This window comes from Lepidothrix coronata, unplaced genomic scaffold (genome assembly GCF_001604755.1).
Source record: "Lepidothrix coronata isolate B3197 unplaced genomic scaffold, Lepidothrix_coronata-1.0 Scaffold19, whole genome shotgun sequence".
Lineage (NCBI taxonomy): Eukaryota > Metazoa > Chordata > Aves > Passeriformes > Pipridae > Lepidothrix > Lepidothrix coronata.
The window spans coordinates 6,799,508-6,816,962 of record NW_016690199.1 but is presented as its reverse complement, the minus strand read 5'-3'; the positions used below and the strand labels follow the sequence as shown (position 1 = coordinate 6,816,962).

The 17,455-nt window shown below is 43.7% G+C and overlaps 2 protein-coding genes across 4 annotated transcripts in view; one reads left to right on the top strand and one right to left on the bottom strand.

Annotated features, from left to right (window-relative positions):
* Nucleotides 1-758: 758 nt before the first annotated feature.
* SLC25A47 (solute carrier family 25 member 47) lies at nucleotides 759-13,395 on the top strand. The gene is made up of 6 exons (XM_017807536.1): nucleotides 759-955; nucleotides 6,693-6,736; nucleotides 7,019-7,090; nucleotides 7,399-7,581; nucleotides 8,676-8,946; nucleotides 9,729-13,395. The coding sequence occupies exons 1-6, from the start codon at nucleotides 928-930 to the stop codon at nucleotides 10,013-10,015; spliced, it is 885 nt and encodes a 294-aa protein (XP_017663025.1). The 5' UTR covers nucleotides 759-927; the 3' UTR covers nucleotides 10,016-13,395.
* A 1,182-nt stretch (nucleotides 13,396-14,577) lies between these two features.
* Nucleotides 14,578-17,455, bottom strand: part of WARS (tryptophanyl-tRNA synthetase) — a 21,766-nt gene continuing 18,888 nt past the window's right edge. For all 3 annotated transcript variants that reach the window (XM_017807533.1, XM_017807534.1, XM_017807535.1), the window contains one exon: nucleotides 14,578-15,962. In XM_017807533.1, coding sequence (XP_017663022.1) covers nucleotides 15,804-15,962 — 159 coding nt within the window. In that variant the 3' untranslated portion in view covers nucleotides 14,578-15,803. The remainder of the gene's footprint in view (nucleotides 15,963-17,455) is intronic.

The window sequence follows — 17,455 nt, the reverse complement described above, 5'->3', positions numbered from 1 at the left end:
AGCAGGCTGGCCGCCGGCACAGTGCAGGTAGGAATAATGGAGTAGGACTCCGGTTCTATTGTGTTGGTTTTCGGAAATGGGCCCATGATTAAGAGGCATGGCTGGGGGCATTCGTATTGTGCTGCTAGAGGCATCACCCCATCAGGGCAAAACACTGGAGTGTGGTTAGCAGCAATTGTGATTCCTGCTCTGCCACTGAAATCAGAAAGGAGATGACATTGGAAAGGGGATTGAAAAACTGAGCAGAAAGTGAAGAAGCAGAGCTGCTGCAGGGGCTGGGAAAACTATGCTGTTGTCTGAAATAGAAGCAAATGCTCTGGATGTGGTTGGATTAATTTCTGGGCTTCACCACAGGTATGCATAATGAGCAGGTAATAATCTGTGAGGATCTAGGTAGAGGTTTGGGGTCAGCTTCATGGGTTAGGAAAGTCAAGAAAAATAGCTTAGGAAAGGCACAAGGAATTTTCATTGATGGAAAGGGTGTCATGAAATTCTCTGTGGTGCAGGGCAAGAGTGTCCTGTGGCAAACAAGTGTGCAAAGCTGTCTTCTGGAGCTAATAAGTACAGCGGGGAATGGCCCCTTAACAGCCAGTATTACCCTGCCAGTCACCACCCCTCGTGACTTTCCAAGTAGAAGGGCACTGGGAACAGCAGCTTTGGCACAGCATTTCAGGGCTTCATGGGATTACTTATTCACTGTGTTCCTGGATCAGTTCCAGACTACCCGGCTCTGCCTCCAGTGTACAGATTCATCAAGTATCCACAAGGCTCACAGTCCCCAGAGGCAAGAGAAGACTGTAGGAAGGTTATTCATATTGCAAATCACACTGTTTCCACAGGACCTGCAGGGCTCTAGGAAGACAGAACTCCTTCCTTCTACCTCCCTAACACTACTTCAGGGTGATTAAGGCAGCAGACGCACTCTGGATGGATTTCATTGCTGGGGCCATTGGAGGTAAATACATAAATTAGTGGTTGTTGATGAGAGCAGATTGCTGTGTTTGCCTCTTGTTCAGCTAAAGGGCAAAGTCTCAATAGCAGAGCTGGGAGTCTTTCAATGGGGGCTGCTTGCTAACAGTGTATTCTTCCTTATTAAATGGAAAATGTCATCGGAGCAGGTTCACAGAACTGCTGGAGAGGCAGTGCCGCAGCTTGGTCATCTGAGGTCACTGCTTGCAATCTCCTCTGATCTGATTGCAGTGGGACACGATAGAACTCTAATAGGAAGAGACAGACTGTAATACCTTGTGTGCTGATACAAACCAGCTCATACTGCCTGGACAGCAAACCCTCATGTGCCTGGTGTCTGGGGGTCCCAGCAATCTGCTGGAATCGTGGCTCTAGGGGGCTGAGGATGTGATTTGTGAGACAGGAGGGGGGGAAGCATGGCGTTGTTGCAGTGAAGAATGTCTGAATGAATGGCCTTTGCATTGTCTGAGGTTAAGATGTATTTGCAGTTGTGACGGTGATAGCGCAGGCGTGCTACAGCAGGCTCTGATCTGGGAGAAAGTAGGTTAGCTGTATATAAAAAAAGTAACAGGAGAGAAGTGTGATTAAATTTGAGACGTTTTTAGATCATGTACTGCTCAAACCCAGCTTTGTTTTAAACAACAAAGTATACCCATCAGTCTCATTTCTTTGCTGAAATCTTATAAGATTTAGTGGAGTATCCAAGATAATATATACCAATAAATAGCAAGAGAAAAGCCTTGGGGTCACCACTGACAGAAAGGCCGGGTAAATCTGCCAGGTGGCTGAGATATCCAGCCCAAGCCTGCACATCAGATCTCACTTTGAGATTTGCTGAAATTTGGCATTTTCCCTTACCAGGAGCCACTGGCACCTGTGGCACCCTGTGGCACCACTGCAGATGTGCTTGTCCTGGGGAGGGCCATGATGGGTTTTACCCTGCACCTTTTAATTGCTCATCATGCAAACTGTGCAAGTGGGGTGAGGTTTGGCATCTCAACAGCATCTGTCTGGACCAGGAGGTGCCTGTTTCTCACAGTGCTGGTCTTCCTGGGGTGTTGAGAGACCCTGCTTGGAAAGGACCCTTTATGGAAGAGGAGGGTATAACCAACCCTCTGTGACAGCTCGTTTTCCTCCTCCTCTTTCTCTCCTGTAGAGAAGGGAGCCCTGTGCTGGGGCTGGCAATGGGATGTCCATCCCATCGGATTCACCAAACCTCCTCTAAGACTTCATGTTCATGGTAGGGCAGAGATGATTGCATTTGTTGCTTGGACTACTTTGCTTTTTTGGCACAGTTTGAGATAGGCCACTTAAGGACAAACTTCTTCTGCGAGAGAAATGAAGAGCTGAAAACACAGTTTCAACATGACTGTTCACCTCAGCATTCTGCCCTGGCTCCCATGAAAAGCCGTGGTTTGTGTTGTAACCCCCTGTCCAGGCACCAGCATTGTGAGCTGTCCGACCATGAAGCAGGGATCTCCTGTGGGTGCCCTGGATACAGACTCAGCCTGGATCCAGCTCAGACCATAAAAGTCTTTGCTTGTTTTAAGGCACTTTACTGACCTCACAGTGACAGAAAATAAGATTTTCCATCCTGTAATCTATGTCCATCTCAGGGCTTTATCTAGAAGGGATAATGCAACTTCTCACTGGCTGACAGGCTGTTCCCTGCTGGAGGCTTGCACATAGACATGTGCAAGGTACCTGGGTAGGGCTTCAGGGCCAACATCCCTACTCTCACATGGGACAGCTTCCAGGATGGGACAGCTTTTCTGCAAGAACTGGATGGATTTTGGTGCTGAGCTTGTTTTCTGACTTTGTTGGAGCTGAAGCAGTTTTTGTGTTCCTAAGGAGGCCACAAACCCAGCTGAGGAGCATCAAGTAACTGAAGAGGCAACATAAAAAATAACAGAATTTCTGTTTAGTAAATTACATTCTTGTAACCTTGATCTGTTTTCAGAGTGTTTTGGAGAAAACATGGATTAAGCACCTCTGAAAAACAGCAGAGGTGCTGCCCATTCGAATTCCATGTAATGATCCATCCTCAGGCTGCCTCAGGCGGCTGCAGATATCATGCATCTCCTCTGGGCTATGGCTTCTGTGGCCATGGGATAAGCTCATCATCTTCAGCCCAGGAAACAGCGATCTGCTGTGACTCTAGATGGAAAAAACATGAGAGAAACATGCTTAATGACTGTGGAGACTTTCAATAACCACAAAATCTGGCTGGATGATTTGGGAAGTAGCTCATCTGTAAGGGTGTCTTTCCTGCCCAGTAAAGCTGAGCAGGAGGTTGGACAAGGGACCTCCTGAGGTCCCTTCCAACTTGAATTTTCCTATGATCCCATATATGCTTTCTAGCCTTGCTACAGCAGCAGCCTGGGCTGTGGCAGGGGATGGGGATTGATGAATAGGGCTATTGATGACTGGGGGATGACTTGACTCTTACATCAGCCATAAAGATTTTGGAAGGGGAGGCTGAGATTCACCCAGCAGGGGTAGAGCAGCAGAGTCTGCAGCATGCCTGGGCTTTTCCACAACTGTGAGGTCACAGACAGTCCAAGTGTAGATAAAATAGTCCCTCTACAGAAGGAACATGCTGTCAACTTGTTCTCACAGATAAAGCAGCTCCTGCTGACCACTATCAGGGTCATGTTACTGAATAAAGCTCAGCTTGTTTAGGGGATGGGGCACTACACAAAACAAAGGTCTTCAGAAGTTGTCTTCTACTCATACACTGTATAGACAATGACCCCTGCTTCTCCCTGGGTCACTCAGCCAAGGGTTTGCCAACAGCTTGGAGCTGTTGCAGCCTGGTGGGCTCTGTACAGCTTGCTCTCTGGTGATTGCCATCCCACCAGCATCCCTCCTTAGTTAAATTGCCTGGTCAGAGCGCCCTGACTTGTGAAGAGACTGTGAGTAATCCCTTTTGTACCCACACTCTGTGTGTGTGTGTAGGAGGCAATGACACAACCTCTGCACAATACCTGGGAACATCTCAGACAAAGTAGGCATAAAGAACAGCTCACTAAAATCAAAAAAGGTCATTCAGCTGGTTTTGCTATTTATTTTTGTCACAACTGATGCAGTGTTACTCAGCAGGAGTCCCATAGGAATCCTCTCCTGTATGCATGCTATACATTGCTGGCCTTCTTAGATTCTGCTGTGCAAACAGGGCATGTATGGGTCATGCTATCTTAGTCCCAGGTTATTTATATTGTGTGACAGTGTACCCTTCTTCTTTGGCCTTTGTCGGACTTGGCTGAGCTCTTCAGCTCTGGCAGCTGCTTGCAGTGTTTTGGCTCCTAAGGAGTGCAGTTCATGATAGGCTGTGTTTATTTGGAGGTTTCAGGGATTCACATCTCTGGTGGGAGCAGTAAAAAATTTACCTTTATGTCCCCCTCCCAAGTGGAGATGCTTGGTCCTTGTTGGAATCAAGTTGATTGGGAGCCCTTAGGACTGAGAAACTGTGGGAAACAATCTGTTTTGGGGCAATCTGCTATGCTGTTGTCTTTGCATTTAAATGTGTGAACAGGGCAATTTCTCCAAAGGGAGGTCAGTTCTTGTCAAACACTGACCCAAATAAGCCTTGGTACATGATCTGCATGAGCTCCTACATTCCTGAGCCAGTGCAGCAAGCCAGGACTTAGCTGTGCATGCTGCCTCCCCGTGTTGCTAGCATCCAGTCAGCCTATGGCCACTGCCTCTAAGGTTCAGGAACTCTGAAACTGATGTGATGCCAAATCCTCCCAGGTGGGAGGGGGTTCTTCAGACAGGGGACTGCAGCTCTGAGGTCAGCATTGTCATGTTGGCATTGACCTACATGTTGCTCTTCTCTGTCTGTCAGTGTCCGTGTTTACTCTGGCCAGTGGCCAGGACAGTGCAGGTGTCCCCAGGTGACTTTGTGCATTGTCACGCTCCACTTGGACCAAAGGTGTTGCTTCTTCAAGCCATAATACTGCCTCTGTATTCCCTCTTGCCCTCTGTCTTTCATCCTTCCATCTCTTCCATCTTGGCCCATTTTTCACCTTCATTTCTGGTTAGCTGATATCAGAGTTGATAAATATTTTTGAAGAACAAACCTCATTTTTCTGCGACTGAGATGCTGTTGGCTGTTTTCTTCCAAGGAACGCACTTTGGGATTGTCTCCTGGTGAATCACAGTAGCAGTAGCTGCTTTTCTGCAGAACATAGGAGAGTTTTCCACAGCTCCCAGGCAGCCATGTAATCACAGGCGAACATGCCCACAGCAACTAATACATATTTAAGCAGCTTGGTTTTAAAGTCTTTTTAAAGAAGCACTCAATGAGAGGCAGTTTCCAACCTGTGAGCCACCAGATGTGCCCTGTACCTCTGACTGCCTGGCTCCCTGAAGGGCTCATCAAGCACTTGTATGAACTCAGTCTCTGTCTAAATAAGTCACATGGATACATCTCCATGATCCTCCAGCCTGATTTCCTCTCAAGTGACTTGGCATTAGATGTACTGTGAGGAAGTTAGCTGGTCAGCACCTTTATCACTTGCTGTGTCTGCCACCATTTATATCAGAGCTGAGAAATGCAGTGAGGTGAGGACAGGTGTGGGGATGATCTATTTGTTACTGCAACCAACAGAAATTCTTGTTGGAGCTCTTTAGCTGTCCTTACGTGACATTAAGGCAGTAACTGTCTCATAGGATTATTACATTTCCAACTCCAGTGGCTATTTTAAGGTCTTTGAGTGAGCCTGGGCATTGAGAGAGGATTGGCAGCTTCCCCCACACTCTGGACATGCCGTCACAGCAGCAGACGGGGAGTCACAGTCAGCTGGTGTATGGGGAGGGCTGTGGAGCCCTGGCTTTGAGCCCAAATTCCCCAAATCCTGCTGTGCCCCAAGGGACAGCTGGAGGGTGGTCTCACTGCAGAGCAGCGCTGCTGGTTGTGCTGTGCTGTGCCCCAGCACCACACCAGCCTGCCAGGACTCCAAGATTCCTGTGCTTTCACTCCTTACCCTGCTTTTGCAGCAGTGCTTGGTACAGGTAGGAAATGCACTTCAGAGGCTTACTCCAGCATGGTGCTGTGGACCTAAATGCCTCAATAATTCCTCACCCATGTAGATGTGCTTTGCAAGCTTCAGCCAGGACATGTTAGTCCCTGGAGGCAGCAGGAGCACCTCTCCTGTCTTCAAGACAGATTGCTGAGAACCTCTAATGTATGAGGACCATTCTTATATATATCCTTGTGAGCGCTGTTTTTATTCCTTAATATTTCCAAGTCAAGCATGGAGAACAAAAATTGCTCCAGAGACTCACTTATGTGAGTGGGGATGCTTACACCACACATGAGGGTGCTTGGTCATAGTCCAAAGATGCCTTACTTGCCTTCCCCAAGCTGAAAGGGGAAACAAAACCAGTCCAATATCATCCCTCCAGTCTTCCTGGAGCAGTGCTATCAGTGTTTCTTGCTGTCCCATCTTGCACTGTGGTGTTATTCCTCCCTGGTAAGTTTCTCATGATGTTATGATTCCTTCTCTGATTGTGTCTTGGTAACACAGAGGAATGTGTGTGTTTTTCTCTGTCATTCTTGGCTCAAACGACATTACTGGAGCTCAAGAGAGGTTTGGTGCCAAGCATGGCAGGACTCTGAAGCTGTGTTTTCTGCTATTGACCAACGCCCTTCTGTGATGTGTGAAAACTTTCTGTCGTGACATGTGTTGTAACCATCTCCAATGCATTCTCTGTTTCAGGTGGCCTAAGCACAGCCGTGGGTTATCCGCTGGACACAGTGAAGGTACCTGTTGGAGCTTTATTTCTTGACTGTAGAACAAAAACATGTAGGCCCTTTTGCTTTCCCTCTCCTTTCCAGAATACTAGTCCCATGAGAATGCTTTATCTTCATTACATCTACATATTTCACCATATTTGGTTGTGTTGTTTGTCTCCTTCAAAGAAAAATTAAATTGTTTGGTGATGCTCTTTTATGATTAATTTCTGATTTGCTGCTATGGCATTTGTTGATTTATTTTTTTTAAAATCTGATATCTGCATTTTAAAGTTGCTCCTGTATTCCTAGGTGAGAATTCAGACTGAGAAGCATTACAAAGGGTTTTGGCACTGTGTTCAAGAAACATACAGGACAGAAAAAGTAGGTACCTCTCATCAGAATTGCTGATACCCATTGTGGATGACTTGTTTCAGGGAAGCAGAGCTGTTTCTGTCAGTTTGGGGAGGGTGGGCACCATTTGCACACAACCATTTGTTGGAAGAGGGTGAAATTTAGCTTTGCTGATGAGCTGTAAGATGAAAACAATGCTGCCTGGCAAACGTGCATGATCCTGGGACAGGGAGGTGAGGCTGGACCCAGGAGCAGTTTCCCACAAGCCAGTGCTTTCAAGTAAATGCTTTTCTGTGCCATTCACTCTTAAAAGTTTTTTCTCCCCTGTTTCCCACTAGATTTGGGGATTTTACAAAGGTGTGTCTGCATCAGTCCTTGCCGTATCAGCAATTTCTTCTGTTTCCTTTGGCACATACAAGAATTTCCTCTGTACAATCTGCAAGCTGCGATACGGGGCTGCAGATGCAAAGCCATCCAAGCTGGATGTTTCCCTTGCTGGAGCTGTTGCTGGTGCTGTCCGGGTAGGTAAACAGCCGTCAGGGAAAGCACAACAAGAGATCTTGTTCACAAACACAGGAGGCTGGAAAGGCTGGGAATGTTTTTGGTCCGGGAGGCCACAGGGGAACATGCAACAAGTCTGGTGAGTTTGTTTTTGCAGGGGAGGTCATGCTTTGCCCGTGCTGCCCCCTCACTGGTTGGTCCGTGGGATGGCCAAGTCCTGCTGGGCAGCTGATGCTGGATTTGGTTTAGAGCATCAAAATACTTGAGAACATGCTCTTAGAATGACATGGACCTTGGCAGCAAACACAGAACAAGGAAGAAAAAACGACTTAGGCAACAAACTTCCCAAGTGGCTCTGATGGTGTGTTTATGTAAGAAAAGAGATAACCGAGTTGAAGCACAGCTTGGTCCTTTCCCAGTGGCCCCACAAGCCCAGCATGGTATTGCTGCTGAAATGGGCAGTGCACAATGTTGCCTTGCCAGCAGTTAAAACTCAACAGGGCACTACTGAGAACTGATGCTGCCCAGCAAATGTGTATGATCCTGGGATGGGGAGGTGAGCCTAATCCAGGAGCAGTTTCCCACAAGCAGATGGATCTCTGCGAGCATCCAAAGGTGCTGTGAATGTGGTGGAGCTCACCTCACCACCCCGGTGGCATGCTGGGCAGAAATGTATGCTGGGTCACAATCCTCTTACAGAGCAGATGGTCAGGTTTCCAGGTGTTTCCTAGCGGTCAGTGACTCAACACAGGCTAATTTTTTTAAAGTCTTTAAGGTCTTGGTTCAAATGCATATAGAAACAAGAGCCCTGATGTATGCTTCCCTATAGCTGAGGACATACCCTTTTTGTGCCCATCTGGTTTAGCAAGTAGTCACAGGTATTTAATATCTTGTGTTGATTTCTGCCTTGCCTTCCACTCTGCCCAGTGCAGCTCACACACGTGTCCTGCTGCTGCTGGGTGGAATGGCACAGGCAGAGGGGAGGAGGCTGGAACTTGCTAGAGTTTGCAGACAATATTACTGCCTGAAAATTTGGGAGACAACAAGTTTTCAGGAGGGGGATAATACACTGTTTAAATGAGAAAGGTTAAAACCTCACCCTCTGATGTTACAGGTTGTGTTGACAAACCCCAGTGAAGTGGCTAAAGTTCGGATGCAGACTCAGAGAAACCCACACCCGTCTGTCACATCTCAGCCTGTTTCCAAACCAAAGTACCAAGGGTCTCTGCACTGTCTGAAGGTGATCACCAAGGAGGAAGGTTTTGGGGGTCTCTACAAGGGCTGCTCTGCATTACTCTGCAGGGATTGCTCTGCTTCTGCAGTATATTTCCTTTCCTATTCTGCTCTGTGTGACTGGCTCACACCAGCTGGGAAAAGTAAACCAGGTAGGTATCGGAAAGCATCTGGCATTACCTGCAAAAATGGCTTATTTAACACCACTCCAAGAGGGAAATGGCTCTTGGCAAACATCACCCAGTACCTATAAAACCTCACCCAGATCTGATCCTCAAGCAGGGTTGCTGTGTGTGTGTTTTCTGGTGCTGCAGGGCTAGTTTTGGGCCCCAAGTGTGGGTGCCAGCAGCCTCCCTGGGAGGGCTTCATTGGCACAACCTTGTCTCTGAGCAGCTACTCCTCCTCCTGCAGAAGGGGTTTTTACAGCATGCTCTGGTGCCTCATATGTGGATATGAAATCCTGTTAATGCAGAAACAGGATATGTAACTAGAAATGAAACATGGACAAGCCTCTGGGAGCCATCACAGAGCACAGATAAGGGTCAGTCCAGGACTTGAAAATAAAGTCCCGTTGCAGAACGTAAAGACATTTCAGGTTCTTAGTTGTGATTTTGCTCCAAAAAGCAACTATCCTCTTTGAGAAAAGATTGAATAGGTAACACTCAGCAAAGAGCATCTCTCTGGGAATTATAAAAATAAGTAGATCTATCTGAGTGCTCTCAGGCTGCACCACATCTAGTTTGCGTGGTGTTCAAAGTGCCATGTGTGCAAAAACGAGTATTTTGTGAGATCACTGGAAACACACAAATGCAAGAGCTGGACAAAATAACTTCTGAAAAAACATGAAAGTTACCCAAGTTCACTGACAAATCTGAGATGCTTGTAGCTACGTGAGACTCAAGTGAACTGCTCCTCCGTTCACTCTCTCCTGCAGGTTTCCTCGTTGTGCTGCTTTCTGGGGGTTTTGCTGGAGTCCTGGCCTGGGGATTAGCTACTCCCATGGATGTCATCAAATCACGGATGCAAGTAGATGAGTCGGACCAGCACAAGTACAAAGGCCTGATCCACTGTGTTAGGGAAAGTGTGAGAAAGGAGGGTGCAAAAGTGCTTTTCAAAGGACTGGGTTTAAACTGCATTCGTGCCTTTCCTGTGAACATGGTAGTGTTTGTAACGTATGAAGCTGTACTGAGATTTACAGATCGTTATATAAGCAAAAAATAGCTCATTCTATTCTTTTCAGAGGTGTATCTTGTTTGTTATTCTTTTTTGTAATACAAAATCCACAATCAATTGCTGAATTGATGGACAGCATAAGAAGCACAGACATTTCAGCACAAAGCTGATGACTGATGGCTTTGTTTCATTCCAATAGGATTACGAACTCATCAGGGAGCCTTGGCTTCATATACAACCTCTCTTTTATCTCGTTAAAGTATTTAGACTGTAGCTGCTGCTTTGGCCCTTGAAACATTTGGGAATATTTATGCTCTAACAAGCTGCTTGTCTGATCAGAGGTTTTGGTAAAGTACCTAATTTCGTTTTCTACCAGCCCAGAAAATGATCCTCATGACCAAAGCAAGAGCTGGGGGGAGTTTGTGTAAGATTTAACACTATCCAGCCTGCGCTCTTTACATGTAATGCCTGCACTGCATTCACTGAGTGACTTACATATTTGTGCTTCAGGCTGTAACTTCACTTTCCCAGCTGTAATTTTCCCAGAGTACTCTACAGTTATATCCCCTTGGCAGCAGCTGAAATATGAATGTCCTTGCTTTTCCTTGTTGCTATTTAATGAGTGGCAGGCATGGTCTGTTTACATAACCAGCTAATGGCCTCACTGCAGTGACGCCAGGCACGGTTTCCCGGCAGCCACGTGATTTTCTCCCAGAGCCCTACACAGCATCAGGCCTCTCACGGAGGCCTATGGAACAGCATCTCTCTGAGCTTGGCGCAGTTTTGGAGGCAATCTGTTCTCATCCTGTAGGGAGGGTGGGAATAGATGCAAAGCCTCTTTGCTTTCTCAAAGGAAAGGCTGCTGTAAAATCTACGCACTGGCGGGGTTAGGCAAGTTAAAGGAGAGTTGCAAAGCTGTAGAGCATAATTAAGATTTACAGCTTTCAAAAGTGCATACTCTTCTCCCTTTAAATGATGCTGTTAGGAGCAGCTGAATGTTATTTTGTCAAAGGTATATTTTGAAAGAATTTATTACTTCTTTCTCATCTTCCTATTACTTCTTTTTCATTACTTTTTCCTACTTTTCATTAACATGCCAATCGAAAAAAACAACACCCATGCTATTGCTTGAGAAGGAAAACCCCTAATCCCAGAACTACTTTAGTTTGCTCATCCTGCCTCAGGGGCCACATATATGCTTTCTCTCTCTGTTTTTATCCCTGCATGATGACACTTGGAGTGGACTGGATCCAACCCCTCTCACATTCAGCTAAAAATGCGTTTCTTGGAGGGGAAGGGGAGTACTATATTTTAAAAGGAGAACTCATATTCAGGACCCTTCTGGTCCACAGACACTTTCATCAGTTGATGGCATGGCTTTGACTACACTGACAGTAATTTTGCAGCAGACTTGACAGCTGCCCTGGACACATAGAAAACGATCTTGTATTAGAACGACAAATTTAAAGATTTCAGGTGCTACTAGACAAGAATAAAGGGGACCTCTTCCACTCCAGACAGAGACCACTAAAAAGGTCCACAACTGTTCTCCTGAAATCTAAGCCTTCAACTGGCCTTTTAAACATGTTTACAGCCTTGCTATCAAACAAGCATCATAATTCTCTCAAGTCTACCCAGCTCTTGCAGTTGGTCCAAGAGCAGAGTTAAAAGACCAGGCAGGTGCACAGTATGTCACCTTAAGGGGGAGTGAAATTAAAGACCCAGCACTGAACTGGATTTTCTCCACAGTGCTTATGGCCCCAGCAACCTACCACCCCTGGTTACAGCTTTGAGTGTCAGCACCAAACTTCCTTTAGTCAGAAAGTCCTTACAACTGAAGATTTAATTAAGTTCTCAAGGTCTGGAAATCCTCTTAAGATAGCTCTTAAGAGTCTACTACCCTCACGTTTTTATACAAGGGACTCATTTAACTGAGTGCTGACCCAACTGGGCAGTGATTTAACCCAGCTCTGCCTGGATGTTTGTAATCAAACTCCTTTATGCTGCTTTATTCTCAGTTGACCTTGTTCCCAGGCATTACATCCCCCAGCAGAGCCAGTAAAAGAATGCCTGCAAAACAGACTAAACAACCACTTATTGTTAGGCAGCACTGATACCACCCATGGCCAGCCCAAGGTTTGAATATTAACTAGCTCATCTTTCTCGATAGGCTCACGGCACTCAAATGACTAAAAATGCTTCCTCCTGTGAGTGGAACTGAACAGCTGATTTTGAGACAGGAATTACAGATGAGTTGTAAATATGAGTGGGAATAATTGCGGAAGCCAGTAAGAGGGGCTGAGAACTGTAAGCCTTGGGGCATTCAGCACCATATGTAAGCCATGTGGCCTGAACAAATGCTACATGAGAAGCAAATTGCATCTCCAGGCAGCTTATTTCAGGAAGGTAAGGCCTTTGCAATCCATCCTGTTCACAACCCTTTACTGGGAAAAATATGTGTACAATGTATGGGTGAAAACCTGCCCTAGAGTAAGAACTCACTCTCAGCTAATTCACGCTGATACAAACACCACTAGGTACAGGAACTGACTGCAAGTGCTGTACACAGGCACATAAATATCAACCAATTTGTGTTTTCTGACATGACACACACACACCAAGCTGGGTTTCTGGCTTCTGGTTTTCAGCACTTGACTGCTTTATTTTCTGATTTCTCTGTATTATCGTCACCTTTAGCTACTCTAACAATCACAGAACTATTTATTCTGATAAATTAGCCAGCTGAAGGCCAGCTAACAGAAAGAAGACACCACATTTGCTGTGCCAATATTGGGTTTACTTTGCAATAGGGACTGCAGCTTGTTGTATAGATGATTTCTTTCAGTAACCAAGTTGGTGGCCTTGAAAAAAAGAGAATTTTCTTAGAAGGCACATTCTGCTTCAAGTTTCACGTTGCTGACGGTTCCTGTTTCCTCTGACAATGTTTATGACTATCCAAGTAGGTTTCAGCATGTTTTTGTATGACTTTAGGAGAGCTGCAGGAACCTATTCAGAATCTGTGCTCTTGCATAGCAATTATGGAGCACCATGTTTCCACTGAAGTACCAGTTTTATACCAAACCTACCTGTAAAGAGATCATATTGACCTTCCCCCATTTCAGAGCTGGCTGCTATACACAGGGACATTCAACATCCAGTCTGACTGGCAAAGAGGTAATTTTGGACAACTGACCCTTACTAGCTCACTCTGGGAGCAATCTGAAGTCTACCTGGAAGGGGGTTATAAGGCACCTTGTTTCAGTACTTGAAAGGCACCGGACATCAAAACAAGGACCAGCTACATCAGATGATTAAAGTCAGCACCTAAAAGGGTAGGAAGAGAGGTCAAAACCAGTTTCAATTAAGGTTTTAGAAGATAATAATAAAAAAGTAAAACCAAAGAAGTTTGATACAGACTTTTATCTACATTTTTATTACAGTGAGATGAACAAAATAAGCAAATTGAGTAAAATGTAATGAACATTGCCTGATAACATTCTTAGACATTTCACATGTGCTTTTGACAACTGCCTTCTTCTAAATGCCTCTGGGACAGGAATTGTAATTACAACAGATGTAGGAATTCACCAAGGCTCTTCTGAGAAACAGTGTCATTTCAGAAGCATGTTGGCATGAATTCATCAGAGTACTTGAAAACAATGCTTGCTCTGTAAACAAATACTAAATAGTTTTGCTATCACTTTCCTTTCTAGAACTTTCAAAACAGATTTTAATTGTTGTTATAAAATTAATCCATCTGCTTAGACTAGAGTACTGTTTCTCCTACAGCATATTTTCCTTTCCTGAATAACTAAATTAATTCTTAGTTAATGAAATAAATCTTGCAGGACAAATCTGCATATAATATTTTAAACAAGAAATTTGCATTATGAGTTCGTAAAAGCCCTTTTAAGTTCAATTTAAGTCTTATCTTTTATGTATGGCTTAAAGACAACAAAGAATAGACTGCAAGAATAGGAAGGTCATCATCAAAGTCTAAAGTAAAGAGTTAGCTTATTTAATACTGGATTTAAGAAGCTATTTTTTTTCCTAAGAATTGCTCCACTACTTTTAAAAAATAAATTTTTTTCTACTGGTTGTTAAGCCCTTGCTGGCATTGAGATGATTTGCATGTGAGTTATAAAGACAGTCTCTGTGAACCATTTTCATTAATACATTAAAGTCAATGGCATTAGTGATGCCAGCTCACACAAACTGTAAAGAAAAAGACAAAAGCTAAGCCTTGCTGTTTTCAGCACAAGTTTGAAACTCATGCAACAGGACTACATTTGCCTTCCACTTCCGTCTTTCCTTGGTTCCTTGCACAAACATAAATGAACAGGTTTACTTCATGTACACCTTGGCACTTCCATCTCAGCAAGGCAGGGTCACGCTGCAGAGGGTGTGTGCTGTGTGACAGAACCGGCACCAGCTCCGGGCAGCACAAACACCCAGCACGTTCTCAGGTACTAAAAGCCTGATCCAAGGGCTACTGAAGTCAGTGAAGTCAGTGACAAGTCTCATCCTTGAAACGACTCCCTCAATTCAAGTGTAATCAGCTGCCTTCAAAGATCTGCAGTGAAATTAGAAGCTGCTTGTTTTTAGTTTTATTTTTTTTTTTTAGGAATACTACAGTCAATTTATGTTAACTATACTCCAACACAGAAAACCCATTAAGTTGAAATCTTTGACACCTCATTCAAGTGCCTTCCTTGTATTTTTAAATGATTTACAAATACTGCACACCAATACCCACGTGTTATCTGCATTAAATAAAAATACCCTTGATAAGACTATGTCTGGGCTAGGAACTTTCTGTTCTATATAAATAGAAGACAGATCTAACACTGCATTCAGCATTGAATATATCAAAACAAGCTAATAATTGGAAATTTTCTTCCATAACTAGTACCAAAGAGATTTAAGTTCTTTTGAAGAAAGGATATAATTAAATATTACTTGAGGTATTTTAACAAAGTATATTTTCTCACTGCAATACATCCCAAAATAATTATCCCTAGTTTAAACAAGCTGGTGCAGTAAAAGAGAACAGACAGTACAAGAAGTATCCCTGTGTCCAGTGTCACTTAGTTTTCAAAGCATGATTTAACACTTGGTATTTATAACTAGACACTAAAATTTGCATTTCTATACTATCTTCCACCTGAGAATATAAAGGAACTTTGCAACCTCATGGTAACCTCCTCTCTCCAGAGGCACTCAGATCAGTAAACAGCAGCAGAAACAAAAGTAAAGCGAGATTTCTGCAACTTGCCTAAGATCAAACAGGAAGATAACAGCAGAACAAGACTGATATTCTTTCTCCTGTGTTCAACTCACAGATGTCCATTCTTTCTGTATTGATCCCACTCTGTAACACTAACTAGCTTTTTGTGTGCAGCATGTTCCCAGTAGCCCAAAAGAACATGCAGTCTAGTAAACCAAGGTACACAGTACAAAAGAAAATGGAGCTACTACTTATTGGTTTGAGATATGACCTCTTACTAACATATTTAAAACAATTTCCAAGTTAGCCTTTATCATCAAATGGAAATTTTATTTATATTTTCAACATGAAATACATTTAAATACAATGCTGTGCTGACATACATGCTTTTCTGCAAGACTGATCAATTCTGTCTTGTATATTCTGATTTTAAATAGGTACAATTTTAAACCTTTTCTGTACTTTGCTGTTCATGATAATTAACTCATTGAAAGCACTATTTATAACACTGATTACAGGCTGTACATAACTAGAGGGTCATGACATACAACAGAAGACAACAATTACTTGGTTTTGCATTATCAAGTGCTAAATTACATACACACTTCTTCAAAATTCAAAGGCTAGCTTCCGGGGAGTCATGAATTGCTTCACAACTTCATCTGTGACCTGCTTCCTTCTTTCTTGATGAGCTGCTATCAAGGGCTGCATTGTTTCAATAAGTACCTTCTTCAGCTCCCCTGTGAGCAATTCCCCACTGGTGTAGGCCTGTCAAGAAAGTGTTGGTGGCTAAACATGGTGCTAGTCACAAAAAGACTCAGTGACCAGTATTTCTTTAAAAGCCTCATACCAGCAAATACAGATTTGGATGTCTTAAAAATAAGCACATGCCTTAGAAGATTATGTGGTATCACTCTGAAGATGCAACTTGTAAAATTGCTTGTTGCCTTTGAAAAGATTAAGGCAGCTGGGCATTTTCCTAAGTTATTATACGGACTGAATAAGCTTCTTTCACAAGTTTAACTCGGAAATCCTGTAATTACTTGCAGGAAACTGCTTATTTTCCTCCCCAGAATCCCAGTTCAAATAAACAGTCACTCTAAGTTGTTTTTTGCAATGAGAGGTACAAATTCTTATATTTTTTTTCTCATTACATTTGGGTAAGAGATTAGATGTGATTGAAATATCCTTTTTAAAGCAAAGACACTCAGTATGTTCACACCAACAGTCATATTCACAGCTGGGAATTCATTCCATTGCTCTGATACTGATATGCTTTAGCTAGAAGCACAGACTAAGAGCTAGAAACCACGGCTGAGGCAGTTCAACTACAATTTGAAATGACAATAAACACGATAATCTTACATCCCCATGTCATCAAGTAATTTGTAACACCTATTCAAGGTGCTACTCAGCAACAGTAAAATATGTTAATCAGAATTAACTGAATTGCAATTTCACTGGTGTGTTTTTGGGCCTGAAAGCTTCCTCTGGTGCTTTAACTGAAACTGCTCCACTAATGCCACTAAAATCAGCGAGTTCATGTTTTCTAATCAGGTTCTGAGGCACCACTGCAAGTGAGCTGCAAGCTGTGGGCCAGGCTTTGTGCTCTGCAGCAGTTAGGCTGATACTGTTGTAGTGGCTGGAGACTAATGAAAAGAAACTTGTTAAGTCAAATGTGCTCCAGATTTCCATAAGGAATTTACAACAGTCTGCATGGGAATTAGTACCTATCCAACCCTGCTCTCGTGTGGGAAAGAGTAGGGGGCTGGAGAAGAATCTGCAGCTCTCAACTTTGTTGCAGCTGTTCCCAGCAGGAGAAAGCCGATAAACCAGTGTGACATGGGTGTTATCTACTGCCTTCCAGAGAACACACATCACCTAGTATTGGTGATGAAGAGAAGTGAAATGTCTTGCTATCAACCCTGGGGACAGAAGTCTGCCAGACAGGTTTAAGGAAAATGCAACTTATATGAAGCAGTTTTTTCTTGGGATCAATGAATCAATTCCTCAGAGCTATTACATTTCCTGTGATGATAAGAAAAAATAATAAACCAGCAAGCTTTAGACATGAGCTTTTCTAGTTTTGCTGAGTACCTTGCAATACGGAACAGGCAGAGTGTATTATACAATTAAGTGAAAACTTATCCTAAGGTGGCCTAACTTGAAAGGTAGGGAAGATATTGTCCTATACATTGTTGGAGATGCTTATGAAAATACTCGTTTTTTTTTTTTTTTTTTTTTTTTTAAAAAAAAAAAAA

What these genes read in the sequence shown, in the direction of transcription:
- SLC25A47 (XM_017807536.1), top strand. Translation starts at nt 928, where the DNA reads ATGGATTTCATTGCTGGGGCCATTGGAG. An exon ending in CTGTTGCTGGTGCTGTCCGG is followed by an intron (nt 7,582 to 8,675) that starts GTAGGTAAACAG and finishes CTGATGTTACAG; the next exon opens with GTTGTGTTGACAAACCCCAG. An exon ending in AGCTGGGAAAAGTAAACCAG is followed by an intron (nt 8,947 to 9,728) that starts GTAGGTATCGGA and finishes TCTCTCCTGCAG; the next exon opens with GTTTCCTCGTTGTGCTGCTT.